The sequence below is a fragment of the Pleurodeles waltl genome, chromosome 6 (genome assembly GCF_031143425.1).
Source record: "Pleurodeles waltl isolate 20211129_DDA chromosome 6, aPleWal1.hap1.20221129, whole genome shotgun sequence".
Taxonomy (NCBI): domain Eukaryota; kingdom Metazoa; phylum Chordata; class Amphibia; order Caudata; family Salamandridae; genus Pleurodeles; species Pleurodeles waltl.
Window position 1 is genome coordinate 584,943,179 of NC_090445.1, and position 24,897 is coordinate 584,968,075.

A 24,897-nucleotide genomic window follows, 5' to 3' on the forward strand; every position below is an offset into this window, starting at 1 on the left:
CTCTGCACCTGACCGGCCCTGAGCTGCTGGTGTCATAACTTTGGGGTTGCCTTGAACCCCCAATGGTGGGCTACCTTGGACCCAACCTTGAGACTTGTAAGTGTTTTACTTACCTGCAAACTTAACCTTTACTTACCTCCCCCAGGAACTGTTGATTTTTGCACTGTGTCCACTTCTAAAATTGCTTATTGCCATTTTTACAAAGACTGTACATGCTATTGTGATTATTCAAAGTTTCTAAAGTATCTAAGTGAAATACCTTTCATTTGAAGTATTACTTGTAAATCTTGAATCTGTGGTTCTTAAAATAAACTAAGAAAATATATTTTTCAATATAAAAACCTATTGGCCTGGAGTAAGTCTTTGAGTCTGTGTTCCTCATTTATTGCCTGTGTGTATACAACAAATGCTTAACACTACTCTCTGACAAGCCTACTGCTCTACCACACTACCACAAAATAGAGCATTAGAATTATCTCTTTTTGCCACTATGTTACCTGTAAGGGGAACCCTTGGACTCTGTGCACACTATTTCTTACTTTGAAATAGTATATACAGAGCCAACTTCCTACAGTAAGTAACTATTTTATTCTTTACAAAGTCATGATATTGTAAGCAAACCTCAACTTTGGCACCAGAAATAATTATACACTCACCCCTAATAACAGCATGAACTAGCTTTATCTGATAGAGACTTCTAGCTGCAGATTGCTTACCTTAGAATTTCCTGGCGTCGGCTTGGAATCTGGAATTTTTTGATGAGCAGTACTCTGCGTGCGCCGTTGGGTGGTGTAGTTCAGATTCGCGTCATTGGAGCCGTCTGTGACGTCACAGTCACCTATAAAGGCCCCACCCCAGCACGCATACGTCTGTTCTTTTTCTTCCACTCTGGTTAAGCGCAGGTCGGGATTCAAGCTACCCTCTGCCTTTTTTTGCAGACCTTTTTGTCATCGCTTTCGAGTCTGTGTGAGGATGTCATTGAGGAAGACTGGGTTCAAGCCATGTGATGCATGCCATCGCGCCATGTCAGTGACGGACCCCCTTCAGGTATGTCTCTGGTTCCTCGACTGAAACCAAAATTCGAAGTCGTGTTCTGACTGCTGGGCCATGGCCCAGAAAGCTTTGAGAGAGCTTTCTCTGAAGCTCATGGCAGCCTGGCAGTCAACTTCGGTTGGACGACTTCTAGGTAGTCATGGTCCCAATCGAGGAGGAGGTCGCAGGACTGCTCCTGGAGCCCTCAGTCCTCTTCATCGCACTCGAGGTCCTCTGGGCAGTCGGGGAAGAGGCACAAAAAGTAGACTTTGACCTCACCATGCCCGTCTGCTGACAAGGCGTCTCGGGAATGTTGACGTTCTGAGCACGGTTACCCGGAACGGATGCCAGGGCCGACTTCAGGTCGACCCCTCCCTCCCCCCACTCCCTTCCCCATTTTCTGGGAGCCAGAGTGACCCCCACTTAGCTCATGGAGTTTTTCAACACCATGCACCTCGGATTTGAGCGGGCCAACCCCGCTGGTGCATCTTGGGGGTCGGCAGGAGCCCCATCGGATTCCACGTCTGCGGCTTCAGCCTTGGCTCCTTTGGGGGGGGGTGGACTCTCAAGATCCGATACCGGATCCGTAACAATGCCGAATGCACAGAGTCTGCCTCTTTCGGCATTGTTCCTGATGTTGATGCTCTGCTGGTGCCCATCGGTGGTGCGAGCCCCATCCTCATTCCAAATGACCCGGAACGATGTCGTACAACGCCGATTCCGACTTTGACTGTGCCGACAGGGGCCAGATCAGTGCCTGAGGCTTATTTTAATCAGCCATGTACAGGTGAGGAATGGGAGGGGTCCCATGACTCTCTAGAATATGGTTTGGAGGATAGGGACTTGTGTGAGGAATTAGGGGAAGCCAGTGGACTGGATACTTCTCCAGATACTGGCATGCTCTCACCTCCTACTGTGGCTAGGGGAGGGAGTGTCCTATGCTATGGTGGTGTGTAGGACAGCTGAGGTCTTGGACCTAGATTTGCCTACAGTGCCAGTCAGGACTAACTTCCTGGCTGAGGTGCTTCAGTCAGAGGTTTCCACATCAGAACCGATGTTACCCTTTAATCAAGCCCCCACTGATTCCCTGCTGGGGTCGTGGTCCAAACCCAGCACAGGGGCTCCTGTTAATAGGACATTCATCCGCTGCCACAGACCAGCTCCTAATAATCCTAGTTTCCTCACCCAACACCCCACCCCGATGAGCTTGGTGGTCCAGGCCTCCACTTCCCATGGTGCCTTCTCTCCTGCTCCCCTGGATAGGAAATCCAGGAGCCCGGATCAGCTTGGAAAGAAAATATTTTCTTCCTCCAGCCTGGCATTGAGGTCGAAAAAAACACCTCATGCCTGTTGGGCCGTTTTTCCCATACTTTAGGGCATACAGTGGCACAGGTGCTGCCCCAGGTCTGGAGGACGTGCAGGACACTCTCACATGATGTTAACGCTGGGAGAGATGCAGCAAAGTTTACAAACGGTGTGGTTAGGACATGACCATCTCGCTCGGTTGGGCGATTTCTTCGAAGGTGGCCCTTCGTCGCCACGCCTGGCTCCATATATCTGGCTTTTCGGGGATTGTCCTGGCAAACCTCATGGACATGCCCTTCGATGGCTTACGCCTATTTGGAGAAAAGGCAGACTCTGCGCTTGAGCCGTTCAAGGGCTCTTGGGCTATGGCCAGATCCTTGGGCCTCTCAGCGCCTGCTCGCCAGAAGTTTGCCTTTCGAGGCTGCGGGTGTGGTGTGGTACCACGCCACCCACAAATCGGCCACCTTCCTGCGTCAACTCCACATCCAGGACGAGGTCATGGTACCTTTAGACCCAGATGGTCTAGCCAGAGGTTGGCCACCACACAGCTCCCCTCCTCCACAGCTCCCAAGTCCTCCTAGTATAATTCTGCAAGACCACTCGCGTCCAGTTGGAGGTAGGATTCTTTTTCAACTCACTCACTGGACAAATGGATCTTGCAGATCATACAGAATGGCGGGCTATTCTCTTTCCCTCCCTCTATGCTTCCATTAAAAGAGCCGCTGATGGAGGATCATTTAGTTTTGCTCTGTGAGGAAGTTGCGGCTCTCTTGGCCAAGAGAGCCATAGAAAGGGTCAGAAGTAGGCAGTGGTTGTTATTCCCACTACTTTCTGATTCCCAAAAAGAACAAGGGTCTTCACCCTATTTTGAATTTACGCGACATCAGTCCCTTCCTCACGAAGGAGAAATTAAAGATGCTCACTCTTACTCAGGTCTTGTCTTCCCTAGGCCAAGGAGACTGGATGGTAGCTCTGCTCTGGACTTGCAGGATGCGTATTTTCACATCCCCATCCTGCCTGCCCACAGGCATTAATTGCGGTTCAAAGTGTGCAGTGAGCACTTTCAGTTTACTGTGCTTCCCTTCAGTCTCACCAGTGCCCCTCGGGTGTTCACCAAAGTGATGGCGGTGGTAGCAGCTTATCTGCGCAGGTTGGGATTTCAGTCTTCCCTTACCTAGGTGACTGGCTGTTGAGGGCTCCTAAGCCCCAGGGTCTCGTCACCCACCTTCAGACTACAGCGAAACTCCTGCATTTGCTGGGGTTCACTATAAATGTGCCGAAGTCACACCTGACTTCCTCTCAGAAGCTCCCTTTCATCAGAGGTGTTCTGAACACATTGCAGTTTCGGGCTTATCCTCCCAAACAGCGAGTCCAGGATATTCAGGTTCTGATACCAATGTTTTGGCCTCTGTCCTGGATTTCGGTGAGACAGACTCTGAGGCTGCTAGGCCTCATGGCCTCCTGCATCCTGTTAGTTAAACATGCCAGATGGCATATGAGGGCTCTGCTTTGGACCTGAAGTTCCTGTGGGCTCAGCAGATCTCGAAGGGAACTGCAGAAGATCTGCAGTGGTGGTTAATGAACTGCGATTGAGTCAGAGGCAGACTCCTCTCCCTTCCCCAACCAGATCTCAGTGGTGACAGATGCATCACTTCTGGGATGGGGCAGCCATCTGGGAGAGGTGGAGATCAGAAGCCTCTGGTCTCCAGCGGAATCCAGATTCCATATCAGTGTACTGCAGTTTCGGGCGATCCGACTTGCATTGAAAGAATTTCTTCCTGTTGCAAAAAGGAAGATGGTGCAGGTGGTCATGGACAACACTACCGCAATATGGTACTGCAACAAGCAGGGCAGTGTGGGGTTGTGGACCCTTTGTGAAGATGCCCTGTGTCTCTGGACATAGCTATAACAGCAGGGCATAACCCTGGTGGTTCAACACCTGGCAGGTTCTCTGAACGCCAGGGTGGGCAAATTCAGCCGTTGATGCCTAGCGGATCACGAATGGTGTCTCCACCCGGAGGTGGTGCAAGGACTCTTTCAACAGTGGGGAGAGACTTCGTTTGATATATTCGTTTCTGCAGAGAATGCTCAATGTCAGCAGTATTGCGTGTTGGAGTTTCCAAGGCGGCAATTGCTCGGTGGCACTTTTGGTTGTGAGTGGAATTCAGGCCTCCTGTGCGCCTTTCCTCCCATAACACTTCTGTCCAGAGTTCTCAAGAAGATCAAGAACCACTGGGCTCAAGTAATCCTAGTGGCTCCAGACTGAGCACGGAGAGTCTGGTATCCTGAGCTTCTGAAAATGAGCATTGATCCATCGATCAGGGTACCCCCTCACTAGGATCTTCTGTCGCAGGGAAGGTTCTGCACCCCAACCTGTCAACTCTGTGCCTTCATGCATGGAGCTTGAGCAGCAGCAGTTGATGGCTTTTGACCTTCCTCCCGAAGTCTGTAAAGTTATTTTGGCAGCCAGGCATCCCACCACTAAAACGGTATACCCCTGCCATTGGAAACGTTTTGTGTATTAATGTGCAGAAAGATCTATTGATCCTCTTTCTGCTTCTCTTTCTGAAATCCTTCTATTTATACTATTTCTTATCCACCAGGGTTCTACTTTGGGTATTCTCAAGGGCTATCTTTTGAGCTTTATCGGCATTCCTTTGGCTGCCTGATCAGCCTTCTCTGTTCAAATAACCCATTGTACATAGATTCCTCAAAGGACTTGTACATATGTTTCCCCCTACGGCCTTTGTTATGCCTCAATGGGACTTAAATGTTGTCCTCACATTTCTTATGTGTGCTTCCTTTGAGCCTTTACATAATTGTCCTCTTCAGCTGCTCACCATCAAGACAGCCTTCTTAGTGGCAATAACATCTGCCAGGAGGGTGAACAAGATGCAAGCTCTATCATCTAAGCCACTGTATCTCACTATGTATCCAGACAAGGTGGTTCTCCAAACACATGCCTCTTTCCTTCCCAAGATGGTGAACCCCATTTCATCTGGGTCAGAGTATCACCCTGGCCACCTTCTTTGCCACCTCATCCGTCTAAGGACTGAACCCAAAAAGAGTGTGGTCATTCTACCTTGACCGCACAAAAGAGTTCCTGGTGGATGACCAACTCCTTATGGGGCACGTGGGAGCAAAGCAGGGTCAGGCAGTGCAGAAACGAACCATTTTGTGCTGGGTCATTCTCTGCATTAAGATCTGCTACACACTGGTTAAGAAGCAGCCTCCTGAGGGCTCACTCCACCAGGAGCAGGGCTGCGACCACTGCGCTAGCATGAGGTTTTCCAGTCCTGAATATCTGTCAGGAAGGAACATTGGCATCTTTGCACACGTTTGCAAAACACTGCTGTCTGGACAATCGGGTCCGGAGAGATGGACACTTTGCCCGTTCGATCCCACAGGACTTTCTAGTGTGAGAAGATTTATCCGCAGCCCACCACCAAGAGGTTATGGCTCAGTAATCTATTCTAAGGTAAGGAATCTGCAGCTAGAAGTCTCTAACAGATGAATAAGAGACTTAACTTTTGGTAACACATTATCTGGTAGAGACTCTATCAAGCTGTAGATTCCGTACACCCACCCATGCATCCCCGCTTTGCGGATTTGTCTAATAGGGTTAAGGTTTATCCCTTTCAGGGCCCTAGTTATGCTCAGACGAACTGTTGGTTCTATCCATGACTGCGCTTCTGGCATGGAAGTTTGTGGGTAAAAGAACTGATGTACACGTGCCGGGGTGGTGCCTTTATAGGCGACCGTGACGTTGGACTGCTCCAATGACACCGACAATGCCATGCGGATCAGAATGACACCTCCTGATGGCGCGCACAGGGTACTACTCAGCAAAATATTCCAGGTTCCAAGCTGATGTCAGGAAATTCTAAGGCAAGGAATCTGCAGCTAGATAGTCTCTACCAGATAATGCGTTAACGAAGGTAAGTAACTTATTCTGCACATCCATGTGAACACGATATTGTAGGCATTTTTTTTTTAAATAAAAGCTAAACATTGGCCTTCTTTTCTTTCAGGCACTGCTCTCAGTTTTGCTGCCCAGTCATGGCCGTCTGAAGGCCCTAATAGAGGAAGTACTGGACTTGGATCTAATCCACCAAGGAGCTGAGCATGGGGCACTGGATGTACCTCAACTGGTGCGTTTCATCCTGGACATGATGGCCATGCTATGTGCCCCTGTCCGAGATGAAGAAGTGCAGAGGCTCAGGAGTCTAACTGATACAGTGGAGCTATTCAGGTGAGTTAGAATGTATGTAGGGTGTAGTGATGGAACCTTGTAAACCAGGTAGGCCACTCCAGGATTTCCTCTAAGATAGACCAGGCTACCTTGGATCTGTCTGCTATGCATCCTTAACGCAAAAGATTGGATGATTGGAATACTGGTCTGGATATTGGTACTGGTTATCATGAAGACGGGCACCTGACCTTACACTGCCATTTGGTTGTGGCCAAGGATATGGAGCCATTATCCATCAAAGTTCTGCTATTGCTATCAGAACAATATGGCATTTATTCTCTGATGGCAGATACTGCTTTCCAACCAAGGTCTGCCCTGACTATTGAGCCAGACAGTGGGCCTCATTCTGACTTTGGCGGGCGGCAGAGGCCGCCCGCCAAAGTACCGCCGTCAGAATACCGCTGCGCGGTCAAAAGACCGCCGCGGTAATTCTGAGTTTCCCGCTGGGCTGGCGGGCGACCGCCAGAAGGCTGCCCGCCAGCCCAGCGGGAAACAGTGGAAGGGGTGCGACGGGTGCAGTTGCACCCGTCGCGATTTTCAGTGTCTGCTTGGCAGACACTGAAAATCTTGGTGGGGCCCTGTTAGGGTGCCCCGCAACACCCGTTACCGCCAGCCAGGTTCTGGCGGTCAAAACCGCCAGAGCCAGGCTGGCGGTAAGGGGGTCGGAATCCCCATGGCGGCGCTGCCTGCAGCGCCCCAGGGAGGATTCCCCAGGGCAGCGGGAAACCGGCGGGACACCGCCGGTTTTCCGTTTCTGACTGCGGCGGTACCGCCGCGGTCAGAATGTCCATGGATGCACCGCCAGCCTGTTGGCGGTGCATCCGCGGTCGTTGGCCTGGCGGTAGCCTACCGCCAGGGTCAGAATGACCCCCAGTGTCTTTGATGTGGGACACCACCAGCTAAATCTGTGGTGGGAGTTACTGCTTCCCTGAATGGCAAAGCATTGATAAAGGGGGGAAATGTCTTAAAGCATTCAGGAAGACAAGGTACAAGTCTGGCAGTTTTTCCCTCATGCATGCACGCCTGCCAGTGCCATTGCCATTGCCATCCTGGCCAGCTATGGGCTCCAGTTGTGGTAAAGGTTTAACAGGTACAGCTTAACTCCCGGCTGTTCCCAGGAGAAGTATACATTTCTCCAGCAATGGATCCTTCATAAATTCACATGCTTTAATATAGTTCAAAATCTGTTGAGACTGTGCACGTTGCCATTATTCTGTCATTTCTGGACTCTTTATTTGAAATAATGATAGCAGACAATTAGATGAAGCAGTCCCTCACCCTAATCATTCATAGTAAAGCTTGTCGAGATCTCTGTTCCTCTTTTTACAATTCAACTCAAGAAAAAGATCAGATTTGTTGCCAGCCAAGGAACCAAAATATGAGTTGTCTGTCGCTTTTGCAGAGCGACCCACTGAGTCTACTGTTCAGGTAAGGTCACCTGGTTAGACCTCTATTTTTGGACTGAAAAGGGAAAAAATTGAATTGGGGGCATTCCTCACACTTTAATCATTCTACAGGATCCAAAGAGCGTTAAAAACATGGACAAGAGAGGTGGTTCACCAAGTGCCGTGGATTTTCCAATCACAAAATAAAAAAAGCTAATTTGTCATCCTCATTGATGACCAAGAAGATGAGTTTCTCCCACAACAACTTTGTGGATGCAGTGCTGACAACAGTTACGCTCCAGTTATATTATCAACTTACAAGACGCCAGGAGCAACGGGCTCCACTTTGAGAGCAGAAACATGTTGTAGAGTAGTCTGTCAATGACTTTGTCAGCCGAAGCAGGTCCGCTGTTTTCAACAACAGTTAATATGAAAATAGGTATACATAATCAGCATCAGGAGGCTGTTTTGATGATGGAGACAATCTTAGTGCAAACAAGTAGCCTCTTATCAATTGTCCTTCCAGCTTCTTCTCTGCCAGATGTTTTGCTAATTCAGTCTATGGTTATCTTGAAGTTGAATGTCCCTTCAATCTCAAGAATTAATACTGCAGCGTACAGTAGTTAAACAAAATGAAGATAGTCGAGAGGAACATGTGTAGCCTGTGGAAGCCTTCTTGAGGGAACGAGATGATGATAATAATAAGATTTTAACCTAATGTCAGCGCCTAGTGAATTTCTCCCACACATCCTAGAATTCTTGCTTAGAAAAATGTGTTAATTGAATTGTTACCGTTTCAATATACAAGCAGGGAAAGAAGCAGAAGTGGGGGAAATTGCATATAAGCTTTTTTCTTTTTTTTTCATAAGGTAAGTCTCATTCCTATTTAAAGTACTGCTTTGATCATTTTAATTTGAGCATGTGAATCTATGAAACATGCTATGCTGGAAAATAAAATTACTTGTAACTCTCGTTTGCCAGCATTTGTACCTGTCGTGGATTTATATTGAACCAGCTGCCTCCCCTTTCATGAGCCTTTTGCTTGATTACGGACACACTGCACAAGCTAGAACATCTGGCAGCTGGAAGCCTCTGTCAGGGGAAGGGCTGTGGATCTTGGCAGCTGATTGGCTGAAGTTCAGGTTGCACATAAAGATCTGGACAGCTGCATGTGTTCTATAGATATCTTAGTGTTATGGAGTGTAATGGTACACTGCTATAACATTGACTACCAAACCTTCCCAGCCTGATGACAGGGAATGATTGAAACATGTGAATCTATGAAAGATCCTGTAGGTCTTTACCTTACTCAATTCTCCTGTCGGTGAACCTGAATTATTTTGAGGTTTTTTTTCCGCCCAGGTGAGGAGAAGCCCAAGTGTTGTCTCATCTAGAAAGATGGCAAAATCTGTAGCAGACAGTGACTTACTGAACAAATATTATCTTTTGTAAGGAATTGTCCATAACATTTCTTTAACTATAATGTGTTTTCTATAAGTTTGAAAAGTTTAGGCTCTGGGTGAACTAGCTCCCAGATTGAAGCTAGTAGTTTGGGGAGTTTGGGCAGGGGATGTAGCACAATAAATGGTCAAGAAAAAAGTTAATGTTGGTTCTTCCCTTTCTCCCCCCACTTCCTGTCCCCTGACCCCTGCAGGGAGATTTTCCATGTGCTGGACCTCATGAAACTTGACATGGCAAACTTTGCGGTCTTCAGTCTCCGGCCCCACCTGCAGCACCAATCTGTGGAATATGAGAGAGGAAAGTTCCAGGAGCTGCTTGACAGGCAGCCAGGTAGGTGGTCCATAAATCATCATGTGAGGGTGAGAGAAATGCTTCCTATTTACCCAGTTACTCAACAATTCTCTACCAGATAATCCTCATCAAAGTCGTAAGTACGGAAATGTCCAGCCTATGTGCACATATATATAAAAAACAATGGCCACATGTAGCAACTTTCAGATTTGCGACCCGCAAATTGCGAGTCAGAGTGACTCGAAGTTTGCTAGACACGAATCCGAATGTAGGATGGTGTCCCTGTACATGTGGCCCAATATCCTTTGTAGCCTAAAGAAGGCTAGTCATTTTCAAAAATATCTCCAATTATAGGGAAATAGCCACTACATCTAAAGTAACTAGAAACATCACTCAAAGACCTCTTAAAAACAAAAAGGAAAAAATAAAGGGAATGCATGTCAATGTTAGCAGGTAGGCTACACATGTAAAGCAGAAGAACCTTGCATTGTGCCTATTAGATAATAATTTTCCATCTTACTCAATATCCCTCAGAACTAGAGACTTTTTTCATCTAATTTCTGACTGGAATTGTTTATTTTTCCAGTCAGAATGCTTTCACTTTTGGTTATGTGCTCTGCTTGGGGCCAGGAAAAAAAAAAAACCCTGTTAAACCCCTATGACAGCAGTATAGTATGCTTTCCGGAGGATCACCAACCTTGAAGACTGGAGACCTAGTAAAAAATTATCCAGGAGGGCTCTGTAGGATAGATAGATAGATAGATAGATAAGGCTGAATGGCCTGCAGGAGAGACTTCAGAAGGCAAGGTTAGGATTTGACAAAACGTAAAGAAAAGTTTAGCCCTCTAACTCGGCACCTCGACTCCAATTGCACAAGTTGACTACCCAAGGGGTAGCTCTGAAAAGCGTGCAATAAAAGAAAATAAAGACAAGCTCTCTATTCAACATAGAGGCCTTCAACATAAAGAACAGGTACTGTGATAACATCTTCGCCGTCAAGACATGGTACGTACATGACATCGAGAAAGCACAGCAAGTCAAAGTCAAGGCCACCTCCTGTGATATTGATGCTACCTCCATCGACATCAACACTAAGAAGACCCTCTTTGCCAACATCTACCAACAAGACCATCATCTGCTTCTCCTTCACAGACATCTTCGGTGGATTGGCTCTGTGGCCTTAAAAGGGGATGAGTACAATGTTCTTCAGACTCTTGAGTACCGCAGGGTGTAGTCACCACCTGAGAAGTAACAACAGTGGTCAGTTTGTCACCTACTCCATCATGAAGGTCTGCCTCTTCATGTTTCTTTCCACTGACATCTGCTCCTCCTTTACCTTTGAGGTCAAGCAGCAATTGAAGTCACTAGTGGTTCCTCTGGTGCCACCTAAGCCTGCTTCTAAGGCAACTCCACAAAAAAGGAGAACACACTCTTAATCTCCTCTAAGGCACTGTAGACTCCGTAGTGCAAGGTGAGGTTCCATCAGCACCTTTAAAAGATGTGCGTGCTACCGATCCCAACTCCTACCAGATGGATTTAATGGGAAGAAACATCTGTGGCACATCAACCACAGGCTAGTGCTTTGTATGGCAGGTACAGTGGACCCCCTTGGGACTCTATAGAGGTTTACAGAAAAGCTACCAATGGAGGACTTAAAAGATTTTCAGAAAATCTTTCTGGAAGAAGGAATGCTGGTGTCCAATCAAGGTACAAGTATTGCAGAAGATTTCTCTGATTTACCTGCTCATCGGTACTGCCACTGAATTGGTCTTAGGTGCAATGCCAGGTTGTTGTTTACGAGCTTAAAACCAGAAACAAATCGAGAGTTTTTAACTTTACATTTCAGGCACTCCACTTTTTGACCCTTGTGCAGATGATGCTCATGAAGTCAGAAACTGACATTTTAAAAGCAATCAGTCTTGAGAAGAATAAGAAATTCAGGTGACACTATAAGCCTTGTAATGGGAGTTATTTCCCACATAAAGGTCAAGTCTATCAGTGCCAACCACAATAGCAGCAATAACAAAGGCAACCTTTTCACAAAAGAAGGACTTCGAAAAGCAGAGAAGGCCAGTTAACAACAAGAAAACTTCCCAAAAAGGAATTAAACTTTACTTCCCTCTTCTCTGTTAGTCACTCTGGTGGGGGCAAATAGCTCAACTCTCCTACAAGAGTGGCAGAATACATCAAGAGATCAATGGGTCTTTCAGTATTGTTCAGAATGGGTATTCAGTCAAGATCATTTCTCCGCGACCTACTATGCCACCCAAAAAAATCTTTCCAACATTAACAAGATTTGTTTACAAAGGAAGGGAACACCCTACTTCAAAGGAAAGCATGGAGGAAGTGCCTTCTTACCAAAAGGGAACCACAATTTATTGCCGTTACTTTCTGACACAAAAAAAGGACCAAAACATGAATTGAGGTCCATTCTCGATCCAAGACTAACAAAAAACATGGATAAAGAAAGAAAGGTTGAGAAAGTAGCCATTGTGCCAAATCCCTAATTACATCGAAGGGACTGGATTTCTCCATTAGTTCTTCAAGATGCATATTTCCATATTCGGCTTAAAAGAAACAGTGTGTAGAAAAGTACCCCCTTGCTTGGCATGGTTACCCCCATTTTCTGCCTGTTGTCAGTTTGTTTGACTGTGTCTACTGTGTTCCTGCTAACCAGGACCCCAGTAGTTTTGCTGTCTCTTCTAAATAATACCTTTTTCTTCCCATAATTGGCATACTGCCCCCCCCTGTAAGTCCCTAGTATATGGTACCGAGGTACTCAGGGCATTGGGATTCCAGGGTATCTCTATGGGCTGCAGCAGTTATTCTGCCACCCATAGGGAGCCCATGCAAAGGGTTCTGCAGGCCTGCCATTGCAGCCTGATTGAAGTGGGTGCATGCACCCGTTTTCACTACATCTCACAACTCCTGGTTACTATAAGTCACCCCTATGGTAGGCCCTCTCAGCCCAAAGGGAAGGGTGCAGGTACCTGTGTGTGAGGGCACCCCTGCACTAGCAGAGGTGTCCCCACAAACTCCAGATCCATTTTCCTAGACGTTGTGAGTGCGGGGACGCCATTTTATACTTGTACTTTACATAGGTCACTACCTATGTCCAGCTTCATAATGGTAACTCCGAACCTGGGCATGTTTGGTATCAAACATGTTGGAATCATACCCCAATACTGTTACAAGTATTGGAACTATGATTCCATGCACTCTGGGGGCTCCTTAGAGTTCCACCCAGCATTGATACCACCATTCTTACAGGGTTTTCCGGCCAGCCCAGCTGCTGCCACCCCTCAGACCGGTTTCTGCCCTCTTGCTGATTGATCTGCTCAAGCCCAGTAAGGCAGAACTAAGGATTTCCTTTTGGAGAGGGAGGTAACACCCTCTCTCTTTAGAAATAGGTGTGACTGGCTTGAAGGTGGGTGAAAAGAGATCTGAAACATTGGTCTCACTGCCACCTCAGCCTTTGTCTGAACATTGGTGCAGTAATGCTTTGTGAAACTGCACCATTCTCCATATCTCTGCTTTGCAGAGTTTTTTTTACAGGAGACGTCTGCAAAGAGAGCAGCAGTAGCACATATGGTTCTCATGGGATACTCTCCACATCTTCCAGAAAGTGATCAGTTTATTCTCATGTGAACCAGTGTGATGCCTCAAGTGGTAAATCTTTTTTTGATTAAAGGTTCAAAGAAACATAAGCTATGAAAACAATGGTCAGGCTGAAGAAAACACTGGTATTTTGTAACTGTCAACTACTTTTACTGTCCAGAGAATAACATGTCCTCTCTGCTGCAGTGGCAGGATTCAAAAATAATGTTGGTAAATAAATATTCTCATCTAAATGAATTGCAGTATGAAACTCAGGGATGTAGCTAAAGAGTTAGCCACCTTGTCCATAAAGAATCGCAAGTATGGTCCTTTGCAAGAAAATGTTTGCAAATCAGTCACCCTCCTTGCAGGTGTAAGTGCTAATAAAAAACAGTTCCCATGAAAGATGTTGAAAACAAACTCAATGAATTAGCTCGGAGTTAGGTCTCACTAGCACAGTTAAAACTGTATTGAGCTTCCAAGCCTGCACACTTCATGTTCTTGGAGGTAAATTTCAAAATACACCCTTCTGAATTCTTTAATTAGCCTTGGTAAAAAAAAAAATATATAGGGTCTTGCCTGGTCATCAGATTTATCTCTAAATTGCCACTAAGTGAACCTATACTGAAGCTTATCTACAACCTCATTTTACCATTTTCAGGAGGTATGTTAATAATTGATGCAGAGACATACAAGCAGGATACAAATTCTCCACCTGGGTCAATAGTACAAAATCCATTTTAAGTCATAGGTTTTAACAGCCGATTGTGTTCTGGTGGCTTTAGGTATTTCACTACAGCCCTCAGAAATGTTCATATACCCAAACACTAGCTCCTTATGAGCCAAGCTGTCAACTGAATGGACTGTGGCGAAGTATTTGCTCTTTGGGCATGGGTGGCGGTTGCTCTACATAAAACTTTGTCCTCTGAAATGGTTCTCCTTTCATCTTTCACAACTACAACATGCCCTTCATCTGGAGAATAACCAAGATAATATCATCCCAGTCTCTGCTTACTTGCTAACATTGTATGTTCAGTTTCTCTTTAATTATTCTCCTGCAGAGGCGAAATTGAGGTAGCAGCAGTATACACAACATGCTGCACAACACATTTGAATTTTCAGACCGTCCTGTTTGCCTTTGATATAAATTTAGAAACTCGTCTCTCTAGAATAGAAACACTGTCCCTTCTTTGGTGAAAATTCCGCCATCCCTTGCTCCATGAAATACAGTGCACTTTGGTGTCCAACAGCATAAGTGCAGCCCCTACCTTTAAGCTCTTCTGTGTGACAGATGTTCCTATTGAGAAACATGTGGGTCATGGTAAGCCACTTAAAAGACGTATGTGACCATCCACAAGGTCCCTGGACCTACTAACCTCTACTTTTGGGAACCTTGCTCAACTTTGGTGGCTTCAGCTCACTATTCACTGCACGTTGCTGTGCAGTGGCCGGAGGATCTGTGAATCACCACTGACATGGCTACTCCAGAGTTAAAATAATCCTTCTTGCTGTGGAATATTGTAGCTTCAGCAACACTGTTGGGATAAGTGTGATGGGAGGAAATGTGTAGATACATTTCTCTAACCAACTCAAAGGGCATTTCCCATGGAATCCGGCTGGTAATATCTTGAGGAAAAGTTTGGGCAATTTTTGCTGTTTGCCTCTACAAACGGGCCTACTTGTGGATAATCCCATTCTTCGTAGATGGCTCTCAGCACTTCTTTATCAGGATCCAGTTGATTTTCTTGCATTAGTCGACAGAGTATTAGTTTGTTCATTTTGAATCTCTGGTACATGGACTGATTTAATAGTCAGACCTCTCGCCAACAGCTATTCCAAACAGTTTGTGTTTCGAGGGACAATGGTCTTAAGTGTTCCCCCCCCTGCTTGCTCAGATAATACTTTGTGGCTTTGTCTGTAGAAACAGGAACAGGGCACGTGTCCTGAAACATGGGAAGAATTATTTCAGAGTTAAATGGACAGCTCTCGACTCCAACAGGTTGATATGGTAGGACTTCTTCCTCGCTGACTGTCTTGCCTAAATTTGTAGATGGTCTATATGAGCACCACATCCTAGTAGTAGAGTATGGGACTCTGTGGTTTACGATAGGCCCTGATGAAAAGATACTCCCTTCAGTATGCTGTTTTCTTGACACCACCAAGGGAATGATTGGCGTGCTTCCTGGGATAGTGCTACCCTGTTCTCCTAGCTCCCAAATTTCTGGTACCACTGGTCTTTCAACTTGCTGTAATGACCTCATGTGGAGTCAATAATTCAGAAATGCACTATTTCAAGAACCCTAGTAATGAGGAAATCCGTCAAGCAGTTGGATGGAGTGTTTACTTCAGACAGCAACATTTCTGTTTGATAGATTTGATGATCTGTCCCCAAGGACACACTTTGACAATGATGTCAAATGTTGCCCCCAAATACGGAATTCTTTGCACTGGAGTATTTTTTGACTTCTGAAAGTTGCTTGGTAAAGTAAAACTTTGCATCACATCCTCTGCTTCTCTGAAATGCCTCATTACTACGTCTGGAAAGGACTCTTTTACTAACCAGCTTTCCAGGTATGGGTAAATGCTTACATTTTGGAGGTAAGCAGCTACTACTACCATGCGCTTCGAAAAAGTGTGAGGGGCTGACTTTAGTCCAATTGGTGGTAATCTTCTCCTACCACGAATCGTAAAAACTTCCTCAGTGTAGGAAGCTAGCCTGGTGTGTGGTGGGCACCTATGGTACTTATACCAGGTTCAGGTATCCCCTCTTAGTGAAGTGTATGCGGAGTCTAGAAGCCAGGCTCTCTAGAGGTAGCTGTGGATGAGCAGCCAAGGCTTATCTAGGAGGCATGCAAAACTTTGCATGCAATACCACTGTAGTTACACAGCACTTAAACACTTGAAAGAAAACACTCAGTTAAACTGTACTTTATTTTTGGAAGAAATCACCACAAAATACTAGAAAAGTTGACCCACCCTTAGGAGGTAATCAGTACACTAAATATATACACTAGCCATAAACAATAGTGACCCTAGGGGGAGCACAAACCATACATTAAAAAAAATAGAATGCGAATAAGGTACCCCACCTAGGTAAGTAAAATGTGTAGAGGGGGCCTGGGTGGGGTGGGGGGTGGCTATCAGAAAACCACAAAGGTATGTAACACAGTACCCCTCCAGCGACCAGGAATGCAGGAGTAAAACACTGGATTTTCCCCAAACCACCCAAAAGGAGGAACAAGACACCCAGACAAGACTACAAGGAAAACCAGGTGCGGATTCCTGAAGATAGAGTCACAGTGGAGTCCAGGGGGAGTAGAGGCTACTACCCACCCAGCTGTGGATGTGGTCCACGGTGATGAAGAACAGGTCAGCACTGTAGCCCTGGAGCGGGAGAAGAGGTCCTGATGGATGCAGATGAAGTCCCACGCTGGAAGGAAGATTGCAGATAGGTGTCCGTGCAGGAATTCCACCAGCAAGCCTTGGCAAAGGCAGACTCGCATTTAGTGGAAAAGTGATGCTGCCGGGGACCAGCAAGGCCCAGGAGGACTCAACCCAGGAGGGAGATTCACAGAGGATCCTCAGCATCGCAGAGAGTCCACAGGAGCAGAGGCAGCACCCACAGGAGTCCCACAGGAGTCCCACAGGATAGGAACACAGGAGTAGCAGAAGAAGCCCATGCAGGCTTACGAGAGGATCCCACGCAGGAGGCTGTGCTTTGCAGGATAGAGTGCTGGGGGCTTGAGCTACACATCTCCTGAAGATCCCTTGCAGGAGATGCAAACAAGCCTTAGCAGCTGCAAGAGACGCAGTACACGGGTGTATACTCCTGCGTGGGAAGGCAAAGGCTTACCTCCACCAAAGTTGGACAGCTGGCAGAGAGGACCATAAGGACTACTCCAGACCACCACCCATGATGCAGGATCCATGCAGCTCAATATGAGAGGAGATCCATGCAGCCGGTTGTCGCTTGCTGTAGGTGCATGCGGTTGCAGGGAAGTGTCTCCTTCACTCCAAGGGTGGTCCTCCACCCCTCTTATGAGGATCTAATTTCACTGATTGTACACTGCAGCATGCTTGAAAATCTGGTAACTGGAAGCCTCTGGTAGGGGACGGGTTCTCAGTCATGTTACCTAAAGTTTTGGTCTCATGAAGTTGACTACATACAGTCTACGGCTGTTTTGAATTTTATTTACTGTACATGTACACTACTATTGTAAGTTGACTGAGTCTTCTCAGAACCTGATGACAGAGAATAATTCAAGCATGTGAATCTTTTGGATATACATATGTTAGAGAATCACAGTTACAGGTATGTAACTTTTAATTACCCATGGCACCTACTTCTTGTTTTAATTCTGTAGAATAGTTTATACAAACAATTTGCCAGCCAAGTACTAAACATTTTGCACCTTTCTTTGCGATACAGATATAAAAATACGTTTTTTTCAATTGAAAATTAGATCTAGAATATTGCGGTTGGGTGAAGATGTTATACTGCAAATACAGCTAACAAAAATAAACATGATGAAGCATTGTAAGTAACCTTTCGATTCTCCCAATTAATAACCTTTTTTGGGACACATGGCATTGCATGTGAAATTTGTACACTTAGAAAGACAGATGAACATGTGCCTCCCTTTTTATGTACTGTGTGTGACCATGTTAACATTTTAATCAGGCGCATAAAAAGAAGAGCTCTAAAGTTGAACCAATAATCTTGAAATTCCAATGAAACAACGGAGAACAGTTCTCAAACATCAGGCCCTTACATTGCACCAAATAATATGTAATATTTCTCTGCTATTGGGTGGTTTCTTTATACTTGATAATGGGTTAAATCAAATAGGATTATAAAAAAATCGCATTGTGGTTACCCATTGTTAACCAACCTTTACATGTCTTCACCCTCAAGCTTTTCTTTTGCTTTACCTGGGTTTCAGGATCCCTGGATGACACAACAGCGTGGCTTCAAAAGGCAGCAGCAGAGGTGACCATTGTCAAAATGTCAACATCTGCAGAAGTCAATGGGTTGTCAACATCACCAGTTAAAGGGAACATGATGGTGCCAAGTCCGACTATGGTATTAAACCAAGCCTACATGAATTTGCTTCGCTGGAACAGCGAAGATGACAAATATCCAGAGGTATGCAAAGAATGACTAGCTGCCTAGAGCCTAACATGTTTTTTTTCTGTACTCATTTAAAATAAATTGCTTGTACTTTTTTCCATGGCTTCAAGACTGGCTGTTCTCCCTCACTATTTTGCAGACTCTTCTGCTTGACCGGGGTCGACTGCAGGAGATTCAAATCCATGTCACTCAGCTGGGAGTCATAGCTGCTATACTCCTAGTCACCGGCAGTGTGTGTGGTAGCACAATATTCAGATGTGAGGGGTTTGTAGACCGCTTGAAGCGAGTAACTAAAGTCCTTTTGGAAGGTCTTGATCACAGGTGGGTGACAACATTTTGTCTGTAAAGTTTATGGTCTTAAATTTTTATTTTATTTTTAAACTGTGATAAGTGTTTAAAAAATGGGACCAAGGTTCAGTATACCAGAGAGTAAATTAAAATAAAATACATCTCAAAAAAGAATTCTGTTACTCTATATTTTTGCAAAGGGACCCCTCAAAGCTTTTTTATCTCAGACTTGCTTGGCCTTCTACTGTAGGCCACCAGCCTCTTCTCCCCAATTCCTACTTCTTCTGTCAAAGTCAGCTTGACTTGGAGAAAGCCTCCTGATTCTGTTTATGTAGCAAGTCCTGCTTGCATGAGTGCAGTATTGCTACTGGTTTCAGTGGTAAACTGAGAAATACATTTTATAGGATAGCGATATCTAATTGCATATTTTACCTTAGAATTTTCTGTCAGTCTGAATCCAGAGATTTTTCTCGAGCAGTAGCCACGTGTGCTTTTATGTGGCATCGATCAGTTCTGCATTCAGCGGCGTTCGGGCGAGATATGACATGGCCGATTCTATATAGTGACCAATCTAGAGTGTTGATGTCAGTTCTGTTCTTTCTGTGCCAGCCACTGCTGATACGAAGAAAGAGCTACCCCATATCACTTTTTGACTGTTTTTTAAATTTTTATTTTTTTTACTTTTTATTTTTTTGTATTTCCACTCCTGTGCATTGCTGTATGTCTCCTCGCAAGACCTGGTTCAAGCCCTGCGGATCCTGCCATCGGGTGATGTCCATGACTGATCCACACCTCGTGTGCCTTTGGTGTCTGGTCCACGACCTGAAGTTGTGCTCTGAGTGCCAGGTGCATCTGCAGGCACCTTGACAATGACAACTGGCTTGTGGATCCTGCTGTCCCACCGACTCTTCAAGGCTCTACAACACAGGTGGTGGTTCTGTGGCTCTCCAAAGGTCTGACCTATCATCCTTGCAACTGGGAAGTCTGTGGTCCCTCGCTGGAGCCGCTTGGCTGTAACCCCTGTGCACTGCGTCTGCTTGTCGTTGCCAAGGCTTGTTGGCTCTTCAGTCAGAAGACCTTCTAGCTCCAAGAAGCCCCCATCTCCAGCTTCAAGAACGACATCCTCTCTGCAACTCCTGCGACATGGGCATCCTCTTTCCTGCTGGGGGCTCCATCGATTCCTGCTGACCCTTCTGATTGTTGAGGGCTGGCCCTGACCTACCTGCCAAGGTTGGGTCACCTGGACCTTGCTCATCCCCCCACAAATCCTGGAAATTTTGTGCAGTGCTTCCCTGCATTTGCCAAGGCTTATTGGTGGCCCCTCTGACTCCTCTGCAATTTGATGATTGGCATGGGACAGCTCATGAATGTCTCCTGGGATCTTTCTGCATCCCCTGGACGCTACAGCTGCACTTCTTCATCCAACAGGAAAGCAACTCCAAGAAGGGTGGGCATTGCCCTCCCGCACCGCCTAGGCACCTTTGGGTGGTCTGGACTCTGTCCCCTCTTTCCTTATGTCCTCTTCTTCAGGAATCCACGCCTGGGTTCAAATGACCTGGGTCATGGCAGCAGCTGGACAACCGAGGTCCCCATTGACTTCAACAGGAGGTTCTGACACAAATTCACTCCTGTGCACCTGGGCTCCCTGGTGTAGGTACTGCATTGTTCTGGATATCCACAGGTGGGGGCACTAGCCAACCTCACTTGTTCCAACGGGGTTCTATGGAGTCCTCTGGGAAGAAAAATCCAACTGCGTCTTCCCATGTTATCCTATGGACGCTGACCTGGAATTACAACTCTGCACACAGGCGAGTGGGAATCCTATCTGCTTACCTTTAACAATCACTCTCTGCCCCTTCAGCTCACTCTTGCAGCTTTCTGCTTTCTCCCTTTTTGACACTTTTCTGTCTTTCTCTTCCTATGTATTTCCCATAAGTGTCTTTTGCTCGCAGTAAATGCCTGATGCAAAAAACATAAGTGCCGGCCCCCAAAAATAAGTGCTAATGTCCCCTGCTGACAACCACGAGCTCAAATTAAGTACTGCTCAACACCCACAGAAACGCCTCCCCAACTCAAAGTAAGGCAACACAGCGACATGCGCTGCATTGCCCTATTCCATAACTACAAGGCCATGTAAAGCCACACAAAGTGGCTTCACGTGTCCTTGTAGGTATGGGTCTGGAGCCTGTGCCGCCAATGCCTCAAAAAAAGTGATGCATCAGTGGCACAGGCCGCTTGTAAATATGGGGCAGTTGTACCTAAACAGTGCTGCAGTTCTAATTCTACCTGCAATCACTTTGGTCTCAATCAAGCAGCATAAAAAGAAAACTTTGCAGCAATTCATCTTGCAGGACTGTGCTAATCAAACTCCAAAAATAAATGCACAGTCCAAAGCTTAAATTCCTTATGTGACGAATAAAAGAGAACTGGCAGCTGTATTTACTTACCGGACTCTGTCTTCCAAAGACGAAATCTGGAATCACCAACTCGTCATTTTGTTCTGGGGGTTGCCAGGTAAGATAGTTGGTGGTGTGCCCAGTGCTTAATTTGTAAATAAAAAGGTGCCGGTGCCCAAACCCCTCCTCTTAAACACGGGGCTGCTGCAATTATATTTGCGAACACGGAATACTGAGGCAGCGTAATCCCGAAGCCATCTCAAATATCTTCAATCCATTTACAGCCACTCCTTGTCCCATCGGCGCACACCTGCAGCTTTCTGCTTTCTCTCATTGTGATGCTTTTTCGTTTTTCGTTCCATCTGTCTTTCCCAAACGTGTCTTTTGCTCGCAGCAAATGATTAAGGCAGAAGACTGAGCGCCGGCTCTCAAAAATAAGTGCCGGTGCTCAGCACCAGAAACTACATGCACAAATTAAGCACTGGGTGCTTTGGTGGTAGTGTGGGTTGGGAGTGATTTTCGCATTCCATTTATTTAGTATGTGACTTGCCCCACCCCCCCATGGGGGCCCATGTTATTTTATGCCTTTACTTACCTGTTGCTAAGTATATTTCTGATGGATACAACTACCTGTGGATTCCTCACCTTATGAATTCGTCCTTGCGCCAGCATCCGACGGAAAGTCTTCTTCCTAGCTGTCCACGTCGACGAGGACGTGATAATGGCACGGCTCCACGTGACTCCGTCTGATGTCACCGTGCCAATAAGAGGTCCTCGTCGGTGTGCTGATGTCAGTTTTCCTTTTTTCCGTGCCTTCGACGCCAACGGTTTTTCTTCCTGGCTCGTTGATTACTGTTGCGTTTTTTGGTGGTTACAATGTCGCCTCCAAAGAAGTCTGGTTTCAAGCCATGTAGAGAATGTGGGGGTCGGATGTCAGTGACCGATCCACATTCGGATTGTATTTGGTGCCTTAGTTCTGAGCATGATGTTAAAGGGTGCTCATCATGCCAGAGTATGAACCCTAAGGCTCTAAAAGAGCGTGAGGCAAAGCTTTTTCTGGTGAAAGCGAAGAAGAAGGGCCATAAGAGGGATTCCTCCCATGCTTCACCAAAGAAGCATAAGAAACGGCGTCATCTTGATTCACAGCGCCGTCATGACTCTCGGCGCCGGTCGGAGCGGAGCCGGTCGAGATCTCGGTCTTCTCGACGCCAGAAGACATGGGAGATGAGCCCTACTGTGATGCCTCAGCCCAGGAGTCCGGAGTTGTCGCCGGCGCCGTCTGTCTTTGAGGTTGCTCATCATAGCCCTCAATTTTTGCCGGCGTCGAGGGAGCCTGATGTACAGCAGTCATCTACTCTGCAATATCCTGCTTTCCCGGCTCCAGGGGCGGATCCGGCTGCATTTTTTTAATGCATTGTATGCCGTTTTTGAGTCAATGGGCCCTGCTGGTGCACCGGCGGGTCCCACAGGGCCATTGGCATTTGATTTGGGCTCTCCGGCGCCGTATAAGGCGGCTCCATCAATGCCCTTTTGTCCGGCGGAGAGTGTCGGATCGGCCCGAGGGTATCTCCTTGTGGGAGTTCACCACCTGTGACGGTGGCTCCACCATCGCGTCAGCCGACGCCATCGCCGCGCCATTCGACTTCGATGATGTCTCCTTCCAGAAGGGCTCCATCGCCTTCCTGCCAACCGACTCCGCGGAGGTCATCGTTGGACTCCGTGTCGGAGCCGGTGCCGGGTGAGGCTAGGAGTCACCCATCTCTTCCTGGGCCTTTCCGAGGTACGAAGTCTTCGCCGTCGATGGATTCATTATAGACGCCGGCTTTGGAGACACATCTTCGGTCTCGTAGGAAGGCTTTAAGACTCTTGGAGGAGGAAGAGTACAGACAGCTGGAGGACGGTGAGATTGAGCCTTTGGATGAATTCCAAAGTCTGGCCACTGCAAGTGGGCTGGATACTTTCGCGGAGTGGGACATTGCGTCTCCGGGGGAGTTTGCAGAAGAGGCCGCATCCTTCCATACAGTGGTAAGGAAGGCAGCAGGAGTTTCTGGACTTGCCCTTGTCTGTGGCGGAGGTGAAAACTAACCTGCTCACAGAGGTGTTGCATCCGTCTGCATCCAGTGCTGATCCTTTTCTGCCTTTCAATGAGGCTTTAACTGAGCCTATATTGGACTTGTGGAGGAAGCCAGTTACGATTCCTGCAGTGAACAGGGCAGTGGCGAGGAGACATAGGGGCGCACCAGGAGATCCGGTTTTCCTGTCACGTCATCCGACTCCTGAAAGTTTAGTAGTCCAGTCGTCTTGCTCCGCGAAGTCTGCTCCTGGAACATTCCCTGGAGTCCCAACTGATAGGTAGTCCAAGAGGATGGAGCAGTCTTCGAAGATCTTTTCATCCTGTAGTATGGCGCTCAAGGCTACTAATTCTATCTGTGTGCTGGGCAGATATGTCCACGCTCTTATGGACTCCGCTAAAGAGATGGCCAAGGATCTGCGCCAGGAGGTGCAAAGGTCCTTTGGGTCTCTTTTTACGGATGCACAGGCGGCTGCACAACAAATTATACAGTCTGGCCTGGACACGTCTGATTCGGTAGCCAGGGCCATGGGAACATCTGTGGCTACTAGGAGGCATGCCTGGTTAAGGTCCTCTGGATTTTCATCGGACGTTCAATCCACCTTATTAGATCTACCATTCGATGGGGAAAAGCTGTTTGGAGAGAAGGTGGATTCTGCCCTTGAATGGTTTAAGGACAGTCGGGCAACAGCTAAGTCTTTGGGCTCACAGGCTGCTGCTGCTGCATCTTATAGACCTTTTCGCAGGTTTAGGGGGTTTACACGTGGCTCTGCCTTTCGGAGGTCCCAATACTTGGCCCAGCAACCTGCCAATCCGCAGTATCGTGCCTTTAGAGGGCGGGGTAGGGGCAGAGCTAGAGGGCCAGTTCAGCAGCCTTCATCTTCATACTCCTCCTCCGGTGGACAACAGCAGAAGCAGCCCTAGTTTTCCCCACTTTATCATCCATACTTCTCCTGTAGGGGGAAGATTGAGTCTTTTTCTCCAAAAGTGGGAGTCGATTACAACGGACTCGTAGTTGTTAAGAATTGTGGAAAAAGGTTATGCTCTCCCCTTTCAGGAGTCCCCTCCTCCCTTCCCCCCCCACCCCTCATTTTGTTCAGAAGACCATCTTCTGTTGTTGCAACAGGAGGTTATGACCATGTTGTCAAAGGGCGCAATAGAGTTGGTGCCGTTGCAGGAAAGGGGTCAGGGGTGTTATTCAAGATATTTCCTGATTCCCAAAGCGGACGGTCGTCTAAGACCGATCATAGACTTGAGGATTTTGAATTTGTTCCTCAAACAGGAGAAATTCAAAATGCTGACCCTAGCGCAGGTACTATTGGCATTGAACGAAGGAGACTGGATGGTGTCTGTCGACTTGCAGGATGCGTACTTTCATATTCCAATAATCATGTCGCACAGGAAGTATCTCTGGTTTGTGGTCGGGACGCTACACAACCAGTTTGCGGTCCTTCCATTTGGACTTACTTCAGCACCTCAGGTTTTTACGAAGGTGATGGTGGTTGTTGCAGCACATCTCAGAAGGAGGGAAGTAGCGGTTTTTCCCTACCTGGACGATTGGTTGATCAAAGCCAAGACTCCAGAGCTTGTGTTGTCTCATCTGCGAATGACAACCCAGTTGTTGTTCGATCTGGGTTTTTCAGTATATGTACCCAAATCTCACCTTGAGCCCTTTCAACGCATCCTGT

General features: G+C 46.8%; 1 protein-coding gene across 2 annotated transcripts in view; it reads left to right on the forward strand.

The window, feature by feature from the left end:
- The window catches only part of TCP11 (t-complex 11), a 143,664-nt gene that overhangs the window by 83,674 nt on the left and 35,093 nt on the right, over window positions 1-24,897 (forward strand). For both annotated transcript variants that reach the window (XM_069238812.1, XM_069238813.1), the window contains exons 5-8: window positions 6,369-6,589; window positions 9,629-9,765; window positions 18,267-18,469; window positions 18,594-18,775. In XM_069238812.1, coding sequence (XP_069094913.1) covers window positions 6,369-6,589; window positions 9,629-9,765; window positions 18,267-18,469; window positions 18,594-18,775 — 743 coding nt within the window. The remainder of the gene's footprint in view (window positions 1-6,368; window positions 6,590-9,628; window positions 9,766-18,266; window positions 18,470-18,593; window positions 18,776-24,897) is intronic.